Raw genomic sequence first — 19589 nt, 5'->3', positions numbered from 1 at the left:
TTGGTTTCTTTTAAACATTTTTGAATGATCACATTAATAAAATACTTAGACATATCAATGAATATTGAATTTTTTGTGATTATAGTGTAATTCTGTTTTTAAATAATTTTATTTGCATTTTTTTATCATTAGTTATTTTTATTTTATTTTATTTCATAGAACATGAACACTCGCCTTCACAAATCGCACCGAAGCGACAAGTGCAATTAAACAGATACAATACAATCAATATGCATAAGCATTTTATACAAACATCCACAATGACATATGTATCTATGGAGAAATTTTTGCAGTCTTTTATAATCAAATTGGGAAACCTCAAGACGCTGAATAACTTTAGATTGGCAAGAGAGCTAGGGAAGGAGATGCCAATTTTACCGGAAGCTTTTCAATGAAAATCAGAAAAATTGGCAAACTCTGATAAGAAAAATCGACCTGGAGTCACAAACCTAAAAATAAAAAATCTCTTTGTTGTTGCCCTACATTGGTCGCTTTTCCTTTGTTTATCTTCAATTCGAGGAAACGTTAGAGCAGTTGTTTTCATTCGTTGTGATAAGCAGAGTATGCACTGAGGATCGAAGGAACAGGACCCTCATCATAGTAAGTACTGGGTACCGTTTGGTGTGATGAAAGTCCTAGCTGAGACGGGCCAAGCGGTCGGCGCTTCTGGAAGAGATCGAAGGCGGCATAGTTGCATGCAGCGGCGGGTGGACGGAGGGGGAGGTGTGGGAGGGTAGGGGCCAGGGGGGCGAAACGACAGGTGCAGGGGCGTCTCCCCTCCCCTGGGGCTTCGGGGTGAGCGGGCCGTGTGCAGCGACCGCCATGACTAGCGGCTCTCACCGGCCGGCGCGCACACTCGAACGCGCGCTGCATTCGAACGCGCCAGCACAACCCAACACGTGCATCTAACTATCGACAAACGACCAGGTCGGTCCCACCCACCCACCCACCCACCCACCACCCTAACCACCCCCACTCAGTGATTCGGACGCCAGTGATTGTGCCTCGGTGCATTTTGCCTTCAGTTTGTGCGGCGATAACTAGTGACCCACTACTACTACTACTACTACCACTACTTCTACTACTACTTCTTCTTCTTCTTCTAAGACTCAACTGTGTGAAATCAGTGCGCTAACTTTGCATACTTAAATCAGTGCCGTATATACGGTTGCAGTACGATCCGAGTGTGAAAAGTGCCATATAAAAATTCGCCCAATCCTTTGATTCAATGTTGCTAGGATTTAGCGAGTTTAGATACGGTTGACACATTTTCAAGTGATGTTCCTTTGATTAGATGCGCGCGCAGTATTATTCAAATCAATCTAATAGTGATAGGAGTAAAATACATCAAAATTTATCTATTGTTTGATTTAAAAGTTAAAATCGTTTATTTTTTGTATTCGATTGTTTCATTCAAAATGGTGTCACAATATGATTGAACGGCTCTCGTGCGCGGTTGCGCAATTTAATGTGTCGCCGGGGCTATAAATAAATTCGCAATAAATGTAGAGCACGGAGAAAATGATGCAAGGCGAAGCGCTTACATGCGTTTCGAAAATTTGCCGGGCGAAAAGCTTTCTGGGGCGCGAAAGAGACGCCGCTATACGAAACACTTGGCGAGCGTTCCTTTCAGTTTCGTCACTTTTGGCCGTAATTTTCAGACGGCTGTTGATCTCGTCGTATATATTAATTGGACGGCTTTTTCGTTATTTTTTGTTTGCGATGTCACAGATGGGAATGTGTACGGAAGCTGGGAAAAGGGGTGGGGATACCGGATGGGGGGGTGAGACGAGGCGTAGGCGGCCCGCGTAACTCTATAGGCGGCCCAAATACGGCTCGGACACGAATAGCCACCCGCCTCAGTTATAAATACTTGGCCAAATAATATTCCATTACAATAACTATCAAAGCTTGTTTATTAGCTTTCACCGCAAGGGCCAGCAAACTTGTCGGCGGTCGTCAACTTTAACGGTCACTTTTCGAATGCCATATTTAAATACGAGTTTTGTACAATTCAACAGCGGTCAAACGCATTATGATAGATTATCTAATAAATAAAGCTGTTGTTATAAATTTAAAAGACTTACATCGGGCTTTAGCTCGGACGCGAAATGGCCGCCATCGATCAACGATCTCGATCGCTTTTTGACAGCTACTCAATTGTTTAATCGTAACACGCTAATTATCGACCAACGTTTTTTTTGTTTTTAAATCGTTTACGATCTTTTATACGCGTTTATTAGATTGTTTTTATAAATTATTTTCTTGAGGTTTATTTGTTTTTGTTTTCTTTTCAGGCCTAATTAAATAAAACAAACATGCCTTTCAAACCAATTGAAAACCCAAAATGCCCCAAATGCAGCAAGTCTGTATATGCCGCTGAAGAACGTGTGGCTGGTGGACTTAAATTCCACAAAATGTGCTTCAAGTGTGGTGAGTATTTTACACTTAATCCAACTAGAATCACGTTTGATTCCTATGAGATTGAAAACAAATATATTTTCCCTCTATGGTCAAAATTTGCTTTTAGAATGTATCGTTGAATAAATTTTATGAAATTTGATATAGTAGTTTCAACACTTTCTTAAATTTAATATAAGATATTGTACGAACAGCAAAACTTTAAATAATATTGTTTTTTTTCAATGAATTCCTATGAGATTGAAAACTGAAAGAAAATATATTTTTCATCTATGGTTAAAATTTGCTTTTAGAATTTATCATTGAATAAATTTGATGAAATTTGATATAGTAGTTTCAATGCTTTCTTAAATTTAATATAATATTGTACATATTGTACGAACAGTTGAAATTTAAATAATATTGTTTTTTTTAAATATCGTATCTCAGCTGAAAATGATCCAATCAGCATTTCAATGTAATAATAATTATTGGACTGTAGATATTTTTGTTGTTTATCAGATTTAGATTTAAAAACTTAAATTTTATGATTGTTTTGTAACGTCTGATTTTTGTTTGATGCTCGTGCAGGAATGTGCAGCAAATTGCTCGATTCCACCAACTGCACTGAACATGAAGGAGAGCTTTTCTGCAAGAATTGCCACGCCCGCAAGTATGGCCCCAAGGGCTATGGCTTCGGTGGTGGTGCCGGATGCTTATCCATGGACACCGGCGCTCATATCGCTGGTGAAGGAGCGTAAGTAACTCAATATGTGTGCTATCGTGTGTAACATTACTACACCCCCCCCCCTGTACATTGATATCTCAATATATATATAATATATGATGAAAACGTGCTGCAATACCGAAAAGGCACTTTCCTTATCTCGAATGCGAATATTTTTTTTACATATATTTATTTATTTATATATATATATATATTTGTTTTCGCAATTATTTGCTGCTTAGATCCATTCACCCATCGGTTTAAGATTCATGTTTTTTTAATGTAAATTTGCTAGAGTCACTACAAACACACTACCCTCTTTAGCATTAACACGTTTGATTGATTAACCGCTGTCGTACGAGTAATGTAAATACTAGATGGCCGCGAGGAGTGGAGTCTTGACGCAGCATGACCATAGTTCGTTTTTATTCGCAACAGGGCAGAGTAGGTGAGAGGACGGAGCCCCCAGCAGCCCCGCAGCCGGCGCCCCCTCCGAACCGAAGGTGCCGCGCCATTCCGTTACCATCCCCTCGCCTCGCCTCGTCTTGGCGTGAACCGCTTCACAGCCTAGAACAATAGACCATAGACCATAGACCACCGATCACGCCCCGGACTACTCAAAGGCGCAAACAATATCACCACCTACACTACACTACTCTATTACTTACTTTTACTTTTAGTTAGTTTTTACACGACAACAACAAAAACACCAAAAATTACATTTTTATATATTCTTTAAAAAAAACTATTGGTACCTTTAAATATATTTTTTTTTTTTAATTTTCAAAATACTTTATAATTTTCCATATACAATATTTTAAATGTAATGAATTTCTTTTAATAAAAACCAAAACAACAAAAAAATATTAGTGTGTTCTGAACTGACTCTCTTGTACAATAAAAAAACAATTCTTAGGCTGTTTGCGCACACATACACACACACACACACACACACATATGCACTCATAGATACTCTTCTAATATGTGGACGCCACTCGAGTACGATAAAAGGCTGTAACAATACACAAAAGTTTTATAAACAAACGCATATAAACTCTCTAAGGCCTATTGTGCACTGCCGATCGGTCGACGGGCGACCGGTCGTCATCTACTGTAATTTATACAGTCTTACATGTGTGTTTATGCACACAAGTCGCTGGTTGCCTGAACGGTCGCCTGAACGATGACACACAGGCGACCCATTGGAAATCTTCACACAATGAGCGACTTTGACTGTATAAATTACAGTCGACGACGACCGGTCGCCCGTCGACCGGTCGACAGTGCGCAATAGGCCTAAAGCTCAGTTTCTATGAACATAAGTCATCTTTCAGTTTTATAGTCGATATCTGGCGCTCTATATGAGCTAAGAAATGCAAAAATAGTACTTTACCGAATGCGTATTGATTTGAGATAAACTGTAACAATTGTGATTGAAATAACAATGCAAATTTCAATCACTCATAACGCCAGATATCGATTAATCAACAACAGTTTTAAATAGATTTGATCGAATTGTTTACAGCGGAACTTATTACGCGTATTCATTTATGGACATCGGGTGTATTAATACAGCGTTTTGTACAGAATCCGAGCGGCGCCACGTATTAGAAAAGACAGCAGTTTATTCGATATTTCGTATCTTAACGTTCGTTTATCTGTGCTTGTTCGGAATTCGATAAAATTTGAAAACTCGGGGGTCAAAATGTACAGTAAAACTTTTCAAAGCAAAGTGCCTGAAAATATAGTCATACGAGATCGATTAAATACTCGAACGTTTTGACTAATTCCGCATCAAATATGCGGTCATTTATATGATGGCTCATACACGTTGCTTTATTTAGAGAGTGTAAATTTGTAAATTAAATATCTAAAATGACGACATTAAGCATTTTGACTTTTCGATGTTTTCGAATTATAAGATTGTAATTATAATTACGTGCAGCGAAACATCCGACATTCACAAAGTAGTATCAGAAAATCTATCTACTTCGATAAACGTACACATACGATACAAATTCGACACTTGAAAATCCGACACTAGACGAAAATCGGACGATTTCAGTTTATTTATTTTTCCTGATAGTAGTAGTTTTTGGGTCCACCTTACGGCACAAATTCTGAGTTGATGAAGACTCGAAAAATGATAAAATAACTGAGAGTGTACAAGCTCTAAGATTAGTAGTGGGGGTAGACGCGTGTATGAGTAAATCTCACGTATACACATGTACTTGTCCCTGATTACTTTCCAGCCTGGCATTGTTCTCTTTATACGAGTTCATTTTTCGAGTCTTCTTCAACTCAGAGTTTATTCCGTAAGGGTGACCGGTAGTATTTAGTTATTCCTATTTTGATAACAATGAGAAATCATACGAACCGTTGTTATTCGGTGAAATCGGTACAATGCTCTTCCGATTTTCGACTGTCAGCGTGTGAACAAACGGCCTTATTGTTTTGAATTGACCCAATACCTTTGTTTTGTAAACCTTCAATGTGTCCTGCCCCTATATACCTCGTCCCTTTTTTCTGAAGCAGCGACATGGAAGACGCACCACAACGACCACGGTGAGCACCATAGTTTCAGTGGCTGGCATGGCTTCAGGCTTATCTCTCTTTCTCTTCTCACTCTGTTCCTTTCACCTTCATCTCGACCTATTGTGTCTCACATAGCATGTTATGTACCTAAAGTACCTGTGTATCACGCTTTTTTGTAATAACGACCCGCAGTCGCGTCCAGGCGCAACTAACACCCCCCGTGTACGTGATGGGATAAGGAAAGTGCCCCCGCGGGCCCCACCATCAAGGCGGCGAAGCGGCGTTTCGGGGGGGCGATGGGGGCGCAGGCTGCGGGAGCTCAACCCTCTCACACCTTCTCCCATTACTACATTTATCACATTAATTCTTCACGTCGTACTATCTGAAAACGATTAAATGAAAATAAAAAAGATAATCCGCGTAACACAATAAAACTCTAATATGTATTTGCAGTTGTATAATTTAAACAGTATAAGCCTTAAATCAAATCTGAGTCAATCGCCGCATCGCAGCCGACTATTTTATTATTTTATTCACAAATAAAACGTATTCATTTTTTATTTATTTATTTTTAATCAATAACGACGATTCTTGCTTTGTTAACAAATCTTTGGGGCTGCTACGATTGCCAGGCGAAGGGTGGTGGCATCGCATTAACCAAGTAGCGCTATATAACCGATGCTTGGTAGAGTGCGTGTGGGGTGTTTCAGGCAGGTTTTGTTGTATGATGATGTGGGTTTCAAGTGATTTTGATCTTGCAGGAGGACCAACGGAGCGTGCATGGAGCCAAGAGTCATCGCCAAAGCTCCCGAAGGCCAAGGATGTCCGAGATGCGGCGGATTCGTCTATGCTGCTGAGCAGATGTTAGCTCGAGGACGTGTAAGTCTTTTCAACATTAACAGCTAAAATTAAGTAAAAATATGATCAAAACGTTGAGGAACTAGATTTTATAAACTTATTTTAAAATTCAAATTCAAGTTTTTGATTCCAAATCTTTGTTTTGAAAAAATGGTAAACGGATTATTGCGCAAATTGCGATCGCGCGCATGAAACTCGAGTTCTCGTTAGTACAATATTTCGAATTTTTGGGTGCCAGATGTTCCGTGATCGATATTTTAGTGGCATGCGCAAGATCGCCTTTTGCGGAATAATCACCGAATCGAAAAATACTTTCTAAGGGAACAAAAGTAAGGGAAATGTCCTGGCAATACTGATTACCTCGATGGTAATTAATTTACCTCCAATTGGCGTTAATATAATATATATTGTTTCAATCGCAGTGGTGATTGAGACTAGTATTTCGTAAACATTTTATTATATTTAATTGGCAAAATCAGCAAATAAATCAGAGTTGCCAGTTTCAATCATATTTAAAAGCAAAGGCGTCACATTAAATTATTATTAAATGATTTTACGTTTTCCTTTTTACATTTAAAATAATAACTAATCATGAGAAACTATTGCTGAGGATTTTCTCAGTGTAAGTCGACTCCTTCAACGTTTTGATTCAATATTGTATCTGTCTTTTGGTTACAAAATATTATTTGATTCAATAATTTGATAGTTAGATAAAATTCATTGGATCCACATCATAGAATTAGTCACATGTGTACTTCACAAAATCGTTCTCTTAGTTCACTCAGACTCCGAAATACTGTTATGTATTTATTTATGTAAATTTCAAACTGCAGGGTTATCATAGGCGATGCTTCAAATGTTTGAATTGCAACAGAACTCTTGATTCTACAATGCATTGTGATGGACCAGACTTAAATATATATTGCAGAGGTAGATAGTTTTTTTGACAAAGACAAAATGTGTACGTGTTAACTTCTCCCAAGGATTGTTTATATTTTTTCTTCTTATTTTATTTGTTTTTAAAACGGCATGAACCCGTATTTATTTTTAAAATCAATTCAGCATCGTTGATACCTTGTGTATTGAGTCCACCCTAGAGCACTAGTTGAATCCTAAAAGCGAAAACATTTTGTAATCGAAATATGCATGTGTCATTTCTTTTCAATGGGAATCCACAAAAATACACCCTCGGTACAGTAGAGAAGAAAGGAATGTTTTTTGTGAGAGATAGATGAAACTGAACTTCCTTGTTAAAGGGATGGCATAAGGAGTGTTTCAAGTGCGGCGAATGCTCCAAAGGCCTGGACTCCGTTAACTGTTGTGAAGGACCAGACAAGAATATCTACTGTAAAGGTAGGAAATCTGATCATCTTCAGTTTCATATTATAAATTCTTTTTTTGATACCGTAGTTCCTATTGAATTTAACTGAAAGTCTTGAGAACTGTCGTACATTTTGGAATACGACTATTTTTTATCCTTATCCTATATTACATTTTTATAATTCCAATGTAATGCGTGTTTGGAATGTTTTGTCGTTTGACTGTTTTGTTCTGTCCAACGTAGTGTGTTACGGGAAGAAGTTTGGACCCAAAGGATACGGTTACGGACAAGGTGGTGGTGCTTTACAGAGCGATTGCTTTCCAAATGGGTAAGGAATAACAATTTTGCTCACATTATCTGCTGACTTTACATTGCAATTCAAATAAGCGCTTTTTAAGTAAGCTACTAATTTTGAAATTATTTTATATATACATACGTATTGCATCCTTAGAGCACTATTGGGAAACGTTTCAAAGATTACGATAAATTAAGAGGACTGAATATAAATATGATAATTCTTCATAATCGTGCTCTAGTGAATCTTTCAATTTTAAGCTCTCGTGAATTGTATCATGATGTATATAATATCGCTATTCTGTGTGTCTGTGTAAGATAACGCTCGCTGTACTATAATAGTCGTTTCGATTCGACATATATACGTACGTCACAGCTAAACCACTGTCAACAAAACGTATACGAATATAATAACAAAAGAAAAAAACTTCTATATATACTGTTTGCTACCAATGTTTCCTCTGGGCAAATAGATGGCGCTAAGTTTCTGAGCATTTACCGCCATATATTGAAAATTTATTTAATTAATTTTTCTATTGGTGTTTTATATTGTTTACATTTAGGTAGGTAGGTAGGTAGTTTTTACCATTTTTTTTCATATTAAACAATTAAATATAAATTAAGTATATTTAAAAAGTATTTGAAAAAAAATTCGACCGCATGCGGATCGAACACAAAACCGACACATTTTTAAAAAAAAAATTTTTATTTAATAACTTAATATGTCAACACCAATGCGATGATATTTCATCGAGTACAACACTAGTTTTTATATATAATATTAATGTTTTCCCATTGACAATAGAATGGGTAGCTTTAGAATGGAATTAATTCGTGATTCTCAATCAAACCTAAAGATTGCCGGTGTGTTTTAATAATATGGAAATAATTAAAACAAAATAGAAATATTGACAACTCAATCGTGAACTTATACAGTACCGATTTTAGGGGGGGGGGCTGGGTCGGGCAAATAAGTTAGGGCGCCATACGATGCGCCAATGGCGCTTTAAAATCTAAAATTAGAGCGCCAAAAGCAATACAAAAATTTTAGATTAGAGCACCAAAGGCGAAAGTTTTTTCTAAGGGTGTTTAGAAAAAATTGGCCGAAGGCGCTATTAGGTGTAAGGCTGGCACTGAACTTATATATAATATATAATTACCATTGTGCTCTAAGAAGATATATGTAAAATCGCAATGCATGTTCGCTTTATATTTTAATACTAAACTAATGTCATATATTATATATAATTATAGCAATTGAAAAAGCAAGCTTTTTATTATTATTATATATATGCAATTTTAATGCAGAAATGTGAAGTCATAGAAATGTGTGCATGTTGTTTTTTTCGACTTAACTCAGCTTATGTAAATTTATGCTTTTTTGCTTCACCACACAGGATGCTATGCTCAGCGATATGGCCCTCGTGGCATCGGCCACTCTGGGATGTCTTCCCTGGGGCTCATGTGCGATATTAAGGACGTAGAATGGCAGAGGTATTGCACGTAACTCTGATACATGTACTTCCTCTGTATGGTCTTGAGAAACAAATTGATCACGGCATTCTTTGACATATGTACAATAACCCAAAACATTTTAGATTTATAGCAGAATGAAATTAATTTATTTTTCATTCATCAGATCTCAATTAATATAAACATATCAATGCCATTCAATTTATCTGTATTCTAATAAATACATAAATGAAAACATATCCATTAACAAATTTGATGATGGCTCAAATTCAAACATTCAATATGTTGAAAATCACATTACGCAAAACAAAACACATTAAATGGTGGAAATTTTGGATTGACTATCAATTTTATTCATTTCCATTGTAATCTTTTCCACTACAATCCTACGATTCACCTTTCAATCAAGACGATTCCATTTTTTTTTTAATTTCATTATTTCACCCAATTAACGATACATGAAGTGAGGAAAGGGATGCATTATTTTATGCAAATTTTTGATTCTTTACATATCTGTTGAAACCATCTGTAAATCAATTAAGATGACAACATTGAATCTCCTTATGTATCACAATTAATGTTCATGAAAATCTACAAAACGAACAATTAATACAGATACACAAATCTGTTGATTTCTTTTTCACAAATCATACATGGTAATAATCACTACAGTTAGTAGTATTAACAGCATGAATTTAATTCCAATTAAAAACCATTGCATTTGATTTTTATTTTCCATCATATTATATCTTACATGTAATGAATTAATTCATCAACTCAAAAATGAGCATATTTTAATTTATATTTCGATTTTTCTATAGCGACCAAGCACCCAAGACAACGTTGATCGATACGGCTTGCATCAAAGCCGCACCCGGTCAAGGTTGTCCGCGTTGCGGAGGAGTCGTCTTCGCTGCTGAGTTGGTTCTAGCCAAGAGCAGGGAATGGCATCGCAAATGCTTCAAATGCCATGATTGCACCAAAACCCTCGACTCCATCATTGCTTGCGACGGCCCCGACAACGATGTCTACTGCAAAACTTGCTACGGCAAGAAGTGGGGACCTCATGGATACGGTTTCGCTTGCGGCTCTGGTTTCCTTCAGACCGACGGTTTGACGTAAGTCCTCTCTCAGTGATTAAGACATGACCATTAAATAAATAAAAATCCTAATGAATTTAATATTACAGCGACGAAGAAATATCTATGGGCAGACCATTCTACAATCCGGATACTACTTCCATCAAAGCTCCGAAAGGTCAAGGTTGTCCCCGTTGCGGCGGCATGGTATTTGCTGCTGAACAGCAACTTGCAAAGGGAACTGTAAGTATAAGAAAACTTCACTGACATTCATTGATTATATGTATGTACTTGGAGGGCTTTATAATCTAATTTTTCGTTTTTACTATAGATGTGGCATAAAAAATGTTTCAACTGCGCCGAGTGTCACCGTCCATTAGATTCTATGCTGGCTTGTGATGGACCCGATAAAGAGATCCATTGCAGAGCTTGCTACGGTAAACTCTTCGGACCCAAGGGATTCGGTTTCGGCCATGCTCCCACCCTCGTCTGCGCTGACACTGATCCCAGTGTTGCCGTGTAAGTGTTTATGTACTTTCAAATTCAACAACATCAACAACAGCACAAAAGCTGCAATGTAACACGGTGTTAATAAATATCTATTATTTCAGATCTGACGGAAATCCCTTCGTTGGATCCAAAGCTGCTGCCGGCACAGGTTGCATGCGTTGTGGTTTCCCAGTGTACGCTGCTGAGCAAATGATTTCTAAAAACAAAATATGGCACAAGCGCTGCTTCTCTTGTTCAGATTGCCACAGATCATTGGTAATTATTTTCATATATATATATTTTACAAATCTATGGCAACAAGCATTGAAAGCTATCGTATAAACATATGTCTGTTCACTTTCCTGACATTTGAGTTTCTTAATAGTAAAAATTCTTCTGTCTGTTGACTAAAATTAATTCATTAAATTACCCATATTGGATAATTCGTGTCATATGACGTTCCTATGGTTGAATGTATTCACTTGGTACATTTTGAGAATTTGTTTTTCCAACAAAAGATGCGATGAAAGAAAATTTGTTTGAAATAAAATTAAAAAAGACATACATATTTATTTTAAGTTTATTGTAATTGAACTTGTTCTTCACATCATTTTCATACCATACAGACATATTCTTCAAATCTTTACATATTTTTATATACATATACATAAGTTTTTAAATATTATAATATTAAAATTTTTAAAGACATGTTCGTTCAGCGTTAAAGTATTCATATTTATGAATAGAGCGTGTTTAGGTTTGTGCGTTGATTGAAGAAAAAAAAAACACATCGCATTTAAACATATAAAATAATCAAAAAATAGCTTTAATAGTTTCAAAGGAAGCACGTATTGCCACATGCAGAGTAAAAATTATATCCGATTAGTTTTCAAATAGTCTTTGGATTCGTCGTCATCTTCGTGGACGAGATGTGTATTGAGGAACTCTTCAACGGTGTCCGTGTCCCACTTTTCGATGGCGACCACTTGCTTAACACTGCCGTCTTTGTCTAGCAATTTGATAGCCGGATCGAGTCCGTGGCCATAGCGTATCTGAAGGTTGGAGAACTTGGCCGGTCGGTCGCTCTTGACGAACGCCTGTATCTGGGGGTAGGCGGCGAATTTGCACGTGCATACTTCGAGCACGGCCCGGGCGAATTTGCTCGGCTCGACGGTGTCGTCTCGTTGACAGCACTTTCGGCAAGAGTCGACCAGTCGCTCGAGGCCAAACTCCTTGAGCTGATCACACCACGAGCACAGAAGGTTAGCTTTGTCGAAACCCTGACTCAAGCAATCGTCTGAAGATAGGTCAGGGTCGGAAGACACTCCCGTCGTCAGCAAAAGCAAAAAGCTCGCCAAATAAAACACCCCACTGACAGTCATCTTCACCGGTATTGTTCAACTGACAGTTGACGTGTATTTGAGGTTTTGACGGATAGGAACGTAAGAACGCTTTTTACGACCATGCATCATGTTTTTTTTTAATTAACTTTTGTATGTAGTTTTAAATTAAATGATTCAATTAATAACCGAAGTAACAACTTTGCTCATTTTTAAGTATATTTTGTGATTTCTGTTGAAATTCCGCAAAGTGCTACAGTTACAGCTATTTGAAAGTAGCTGTTTTATTTGTTTCGTTTCATATATTCATATAATGATATCAAGCATACAACGTTCATTTCAGTATTATTTTTCAGTTCAATTGTGTAATATAGTTGATAAATTTGAATATTTCTGATATTTATAAATACATTTTCATTATTATAGGATTCTACAAATCTTTGCGACGCACCCACTGGAGAAATCTTCTGCAGAGGTTGTTACGGAAGACACTATGGACCCAAAGGCGTCGGATTCGGCATCGGCGCAGGAACGCTTACAATGGCTTAAAAACTCATTAAATGACTTTTATTTTTACCCTGCAGTTTGATGAGATGACTGGATGTACTTTAGTTTAAGTCTGGAGAATTTATCCGCGAACGGCCTCAATTTTTTTATTAGTATTAAAAGGGAACATACTTTGTTTGATTCCAGTACAAATGTAAAAACACCGAGAACAAGTTGTCAGAGGTTTAGTTCGTGATAAGGCTCATGTTGATTGGAAACTTGTGAATCTTATGCCAAATTTATAATAATATAAGGAAAATGCCTACTAAATGTAATTTCATTTCACGCACGCTAAAATAACTTTTTTTCGTTCCAGATGACATATTTTCATTTGGAAATTAAAGTATGACTAGTTTACGTTAAGATATTATTTTTTAGTGATAAATCCAGATAATAAGTGTATTTTCATACATACATATTTGGGGACTAGTTTTCATTTGACCTGCATTTCATTATTAGCAAATCAAATGTGCATTAAAAATTAAACAAATAAGGAAACAGGGTAGACTGATTGAGCTATAAATGATTGTTGTACATGAGAAAAAATTAAAAAAAAATTATAAAAACATTTATATACATTATAAGAAGGCCTGTGTACTATTTATTCCAATCATATCATCGTTTTTATCTCATTTGACGATTAGCTAATCTTCGATCGACCAGGTCATCTAACCTGATGAAATCTTCTATTTTTCTACGCAAATAATTTACTTTTCAATAAAAAAAATACTACGCAAATAATTGTATGAAATGAGTATTTTTCTAAATAAAGAGTAAATTAGAGTGATGTACCTTAATACCACAATTTATTAAATATGCTTGCAAGCTGTTATCATAACATTCATTATTTTAATTCATATATTAATTTACCAAAAATGCTTTTAGTTCAGCTTATAAATTAGCTAAGCGAAGTATCTATTATAACATATTTATACATAAAAATATTTATTTAAATCATAATATGTATGTGACTTTTATTAATGAAATAAAGAAAAATTAAAAAAAAATGGTTATGTTTTAATATTCAAAACAAAAAATACGTTGAATTCCAAGTATTACAGTTACACATTTATTATTATTTAAAAATAAAATTTTCAAAAAATATATTATATATTTTTAAGGAAATCAAATGAAAATATTTAAAGAAGTGGCATTTAAAACAGTATTCAATTAGTTCGGAATTGCTAACAATAGATTAATGCTGAAATTTCCCGAAAATGAATTGTGACTGAGATTTAGGAATTCGATTTTCGAATGATCGTGGATAGAAAATAAAGACCATAAGAATGCATCAAGAAAGCTACTGTTATAGTCTAAATTATCGTCATAATCAAATTCTGATAAAGTCATATCATTGTGTGACAAATCGAGATTTTTTAATTTTAACATAGATGAGAATGCTTCATTGTCAATATACTTGATTTTATTGTTATTTAATTTTAGTTTCATTAAAGATGTCAACCCGCTGTAGGTTTTCCTAAAAAAATATATGAAATAAAAATATATAATTCATTATATATATTCATTATATAAAATATATAATTCATTATATATAATATATAAAAATAAATAAATTATTAAATGTTTATTAAAGATTACTCACTGACTGATTTTGGTGAGATTATTATTTTCCAAATTCAAGTATTCCAGATATTTCAGATGTTCGATTGTTCCGTTGGCGATATGAGATATTTCATTAGATTCTAAATACAAAATTTTTATGTCTCCTTGATCACGAAACATATCTTGCGGTATCTCTTTTAAATAATTATAACTAAAGTCTACGTAATCAATACGATTTGAACCAAACAACAACGAACTAGGAACACGATATATAAGACTTCCTTGTAGATCAATTTTATGGAGGATGGTCAAGTTACTCAAAAAATAGTCGGGAAGAGTCTCTAGGGGGTTTCCATTGAATTTCATCGAAAATTCAAATAACTTATAATTTGTGGAAAAGAGATTTCCCGGCAGATGTGTGAATTTGTTGTAACTCAAATCCAAAAACATCAACATTGACATGTTAAGAAATAAATCGGATGGCAGTGTTTCTAGATTGTTGTTACTCAGATCCATTGTACCCAAATTATGGAGATCAATAAATATATTTGACGGTAGATGGGAAAAATTACAGTTCGATAATTGCAAACTATATAACGTAGATGCTCCTATGAAAAGACTCGGAGGCAGTGTTTGTAAATCAGAATCATCTAATATCAAAGTTGTCAAACTGGGAGTCGATTTGAATACGCTAGAATGGAGACTGATTGATGAGGCATGGAATTGTATTGTTTCAAGATACCCCATACCTTCAAATAAATTGTCAGCAAAGTTCACATGACCTTTCCCATTAATTTGAATATTCTTCAGTCCTTCTAGACCTTCCAAGTAGGTTTTGTCGAAATGTGATATGTCACTTAACGTTTCAAAAACGAAATTAGAGATATTCGATGCATACTTATTGAATGTGTTCGTGAAAGATGTTTTTGGAAAGGGGCAGTTATTTATACGCAGGGTTTCAGGGGAATAATGAAATGTGAAGTTAAACTTATCAACTTTTGGGTAATCAATCAAATTTTTACATATTATTTCCATTTCGTTTTTCTCTTTGTTTAGTCCAAAATATATATTTCCTTTTAGATCACCTAAAATATAAATATTGATGATTGAGAATTACATATGTATGTAATATGATACACATAAAAATAACTATTGTCTGAATACCTTGCATAAAGGTGAATTTGGTTAAATGGGTATAATTTAATACATAAATTTCAAATTAATGTATTAAAATTTAAGTGAAAATATTTACTTGTACTACAGACAGTTTGTAAAAGCTGTGGGTCGCAGTGGCAATTACTATAATCGTCATCCATACATTGGAGGAGTTGAGAGGCTCCAAAAGTTGAAAACAGAACTACGATAGCACTTGTGATGACCCATAGTTCGCAAAATTTCTTCATTTTCTTTTTTTTATAAATATAAGTGTATATTTTAATTACGAAATGATTAATTAATTGAAAAAAACACAAAACTCAGTAATGTAATGAGTCCAATACCACTACAAAAAAGAAACGGATGAATTAAAAGTAATTTAAACGATTGCTGCTTTATATATTTATATTTTTATGTAGAAAAATTTTCTCGTATCTTACATGTAGGAAATGTATTTTTTTTATCTTATGTAAGAAAACCACAGAATTTTTATCGCATAAACACAGATATGTATTTTGGATAGTGGTTTTATTATGAGATGACATTAAAATAGCTGATATTGTGCAAATGTTATAGGAAGTGTGATACATATGATCCAAAAAGAAAAAATAGATATTTATTTTTGATAGTGGTTTTATTATGAGATGACATTAACGTAGCTGATATTGTGTAAATGTTATAGGAAGTGTGATACATATGATTCAAAAAGAAAAAAATAAAATTATTTTATATAACTTAGGTATTCATTTATATCATGATTTAATATTATGCATACCAATAATAAAGTATAATAAAAATAGGGGTCTACCTCACGGGCCCGAATATGAAACGCCCTAAAACGCAAATATCGGAAGGCAAAGATCGAAAATTGAAAGATCTTAAGTAAAAAAAAAAAAAAAAAGGGTGCATGGTAAACGGTACATACTCACTTAATTTGCGCGAGCAGGATACAACAGGAACAAGAGGAACAGGCTTTTCCTCCCGAATTAATGTGCGCGCGCAGAATACGGGAGGAAACGCCTGTTCCTCTTGTTCCTGTTGTATCCTGCTCGCGCAAATTAAGGGGGACCACTAGTGTGACCGCGCGAAAAAAAGGTGATTTTCGGGAATTAAAATAAAAAAAACTACTGGATGGAATGTTTTATCGTTTTATGGATATATGTATAGATATATACTAAATACATAATAAAAGTTTTTAGACAAAAAAATTGAAAATTCAGCGAGTTATACGTAATCTCCCAAGGCTCCAAAAAAAAAAAGTACCCCCACTGCTGCAGTGATAGCGACCTTCACAGTGCCTGAAATCAAAAAATTCAAAAAGTTTATTAAACTAGAAGATATTTGCCGTACTATGAACTTCGATCAAAAAAAAAAAATTGAAATTTAACAAAATGGCGGAGTTTTAAAAAAAAAATCAAATTTCGCGCATAAATTTGTTGATTTTTGGCCTGCCAAAATTACATTTTTTATTCAATCGGAAAACTGGAGGTTCATGGCACGCAGAAACATATATAAAAGAAGCTAAAAAAAAATCAAATCGATCGGATGATTCATTCTCGAGTTACAACTGCAGCAAATTTGAAAAATGTAGTTTCGAGAAAAACGCGTTTGAAGTTTAAGTTACTGATTTCGTGGTTATAAATCAAGAAATATCATACCTACTGTTAATCTGCTATTCCAGGCCCATACAGTGCACCTTCCTCTTCTTCGAAAGACAGCTGTTGGGCTGCTAAAGCTTTTCTTCGAGCTAATCGGCCCTCTTTTGAAGCAGCCTGTTAACGATGATCTGCCATTCGAAGCCTCGTATCATCTTTGTCAACGGCATAATCGTTCGCTGCAGGTCCAATTATAATTCCCATTACATGGAACATTTTTAAAATGGATGAATAACCGTCATTAAATATTGATGTAGCAAAATAATTTGATAACTCTATCGTTTTGAGACCACTGTGGAGGTGTTTCGGAGCAAAGTGCCATAGCAAGCCATTATAACTTTCGTTATTGTTCTGAGTATTATTAGTAATAATTTATTACCCAGACATCTTTCGAGTAAATCACGCCGACTCAAGTCTTCAAATATTGGTTTCAGAGCATTTTTTCTTTTCCCATAAAACACAACTCTGACAGTAAGTTGACTTGACACACGAGTCGATGATCTTACTAAACTTTCCAACAAGAGTTACTACGCCAAACCGTGAAGTGTGGCCACGTTTCTTCCACGTGCCATCTCCAGAAACCGTCAAATTTGTCTCGGAGTCTTCTTCTTCCAGTGTCAACTTTTTCTCTTCTTCTACAGCTCTTTGCATACTAAATTTACAAATTGATTCTGCTGATGTCCATAAATTCGCAAAGCATCCACTGAAAGTTTGAGTATGGAATTTACGTATTAGATCCATCAAACCACAAAAAAGATTCACTCCGTTTATTCCGATACCTAAAAGTCGCATCACAGCCACTATGCGTCTATTTATTTCAAATGCATTACCAATCATAGGCCCGGAATTGATGTACGAAACGCCGCATTCACATATTACAGCAATTTTGAATCATAAGCCTCGCGGACTTTTTTTTTCACAAGTTTTGCACATCACTAAATTACTTATTGCAGAAAAAACAGAAATAAACTGGAGATTACTATAACCGCGAGTTGGATCAATCACAATTTCTTCGTCCTTATTGTGTAAAAGTTTTTCAGCTGACGTACTGGTATTTGCGGTGGACTGTTCACATGTATGTTGATTCGCCGAAAATTTTCGTTTTTTAGAAGTTGATCTACGCGTAGGATCAACATGGGAACCCTTTTGTTTTGAATACTGAGAACTCATTTTTGCTAAAATTTTGTACGATGTTCTCACTATAACGGTCACAATAACACTGGAAGAGAGTTTAAATGTGCCAAAGTCTAGCATCTCCAAAACAGCCAGGTATACGACCCGTTTTTAATGACTTTTCTGGCTGACAGAACCAGAACAATAACTGCGTTATGAATCATAACGCAGTTATTATGATCCGTACGCTAACGCAACTTTCGAACCGACGTCAGCTGCTCTTCGGATGGCTGTAACTCAAAAACTATTCGAGATATGCACTTGAAAATTTAGTATGTTATTTTTAAAGGTATGGACTATCGAAATGTGCAAAAAAAAAAAAACGATTTTTTCAAAATGTCACACTAGTGGTCCCCCTTAAGTGAGTATGTACCGTTTACCATGCACCCTTTTTTTTGATCTTTCGACTTAAGATCTTTCGATTTTCGATCTTTGCCTTCCGATATTTGCGTTTTCGGGCGTTTCACATTCTAGCCCGTGACGGAGACCGTAAAAATAGATATTAAATGAAAAATATAATGTATACAATGTAAATAAAATTTAATAATAACAAGAGTACAATAGAGACATAAGACGCAAGTAACGAATTTGGTAAGACAGTGAATGCAAAATAATTGATAAGCCGCTTTTAAATTCATAGAAACTGTTTTCTTTTTGCTATATATAATTTTGGCCTTTCCTGGCTTTCATTGTAACAAAATCTGTAATCAATTTTTCTGTCCAGTTCCATTAGAATATTTCATTCTTTTGATAACATCGCCAACCCGTTTAATCTTTCCTGGCCCATCAAAGTTATTTAATTCAATTTAAAAAAAATGTTTTTTTTGGGTTTGATTCATCTTTTGTTGGGTTTGATTCATCTTGGAAGGCCCATACGGTGGACTGCTGTTTTGTTTCAGGCTCATATGCATAGATCCACGATTCATCACCTGTGTAGATGTTATACACAGCATTTGATGCACCGTGATTGTATTTTTGCAA

General features: G+C 35.2%; 2 protein-coding genes across 7 annotated transcripts; one reads left to right on the top strand and one right to left on the bottom strand.

The window, feature by feature from the left end:
• The first annotated feature begins 725 nt into the window (after positions 1 to 725).
• On the top strand, positions 726 to 14041 carry Mlp60A (Muscle LIM protein at 60A). 6 transcript variants are annotated; one of them, XM_077437107.1, is made up of 12 exons: positions 797 to 927; positions 2298 to 2433; positions 2992 to 3157; positions 6424 to 6541; positions 7777 to 7873; positions 8085 to 8168; positions 9560 to 9629; positions 10430 to 10726; positions 10798 to 10930; positions 11019 to 11206; positions 11299 to 11452; positions 12943 to 14040. In XM_077437107.1, the coding sequence occupies exons 2-12, from the start codon at positions 2319 to 2321 to the stop codon at positions 13063 to 13065; spliced, it is 1545 nt and encodes a 514-aa protein (XP_077293233.1). In that variant the 5' UTR covers positions 797 to 927; positions 2298 to 2318; the 3' UTR covers positions 13066 to 14040. The 6 variants fall into 6 exon arrangements, 5 of the variants coding, with proteins under 5 accessions (XP_077293235.1, XP_077293238.1, XP_077293233.1 ...); XM_077437109.1 differs by lacking the exon at positions 9560 to 9629 and having other exon boundaries at positions 726 to 927; positions 8085 to 8169; positions 12943 to 14041; XM_077437110.1 differs by lacking the exon at positions 9560 to 9629 and having other exon boundaries at positions 6427 to 6541; positions 8085 to 8169.
• Positions 11746 to 12591, bottom strand: LOC143916168 (selenoprotein F). The gene has a single exon (XM_077437113.1). It carries the CDS (start codon positions 12556 to 12558, stop codon positions 12049 to 12051), a length of 510 nt encoding a protein of 169 aa, XP_077293239.1. The 5' UTR covers positions 12559 to 12591; the 3' UTR covers positions 11746 to 12048.
• Positions 14042 to 19589: the final 5548 nt, after the last annotated feature.

Source organism: Arctopsyche grandis, chromosome 8, assembly GCF_051622035.1.
Source record: "Arctopsyche grandis isolate Sample6627 chromosome 8, ASM5162203v2, whole genome shotgun sequence".
Lineage (NCBI taxonomy): Eukaryota > Metazoa > Arthropoda > Insecta > Trichoptera > Hydropsychidae > Arctopsyche > Arctopsyche grandis.
This window is presented reverse-complemented; position numbering and strand designations above follow the sequence as displayed.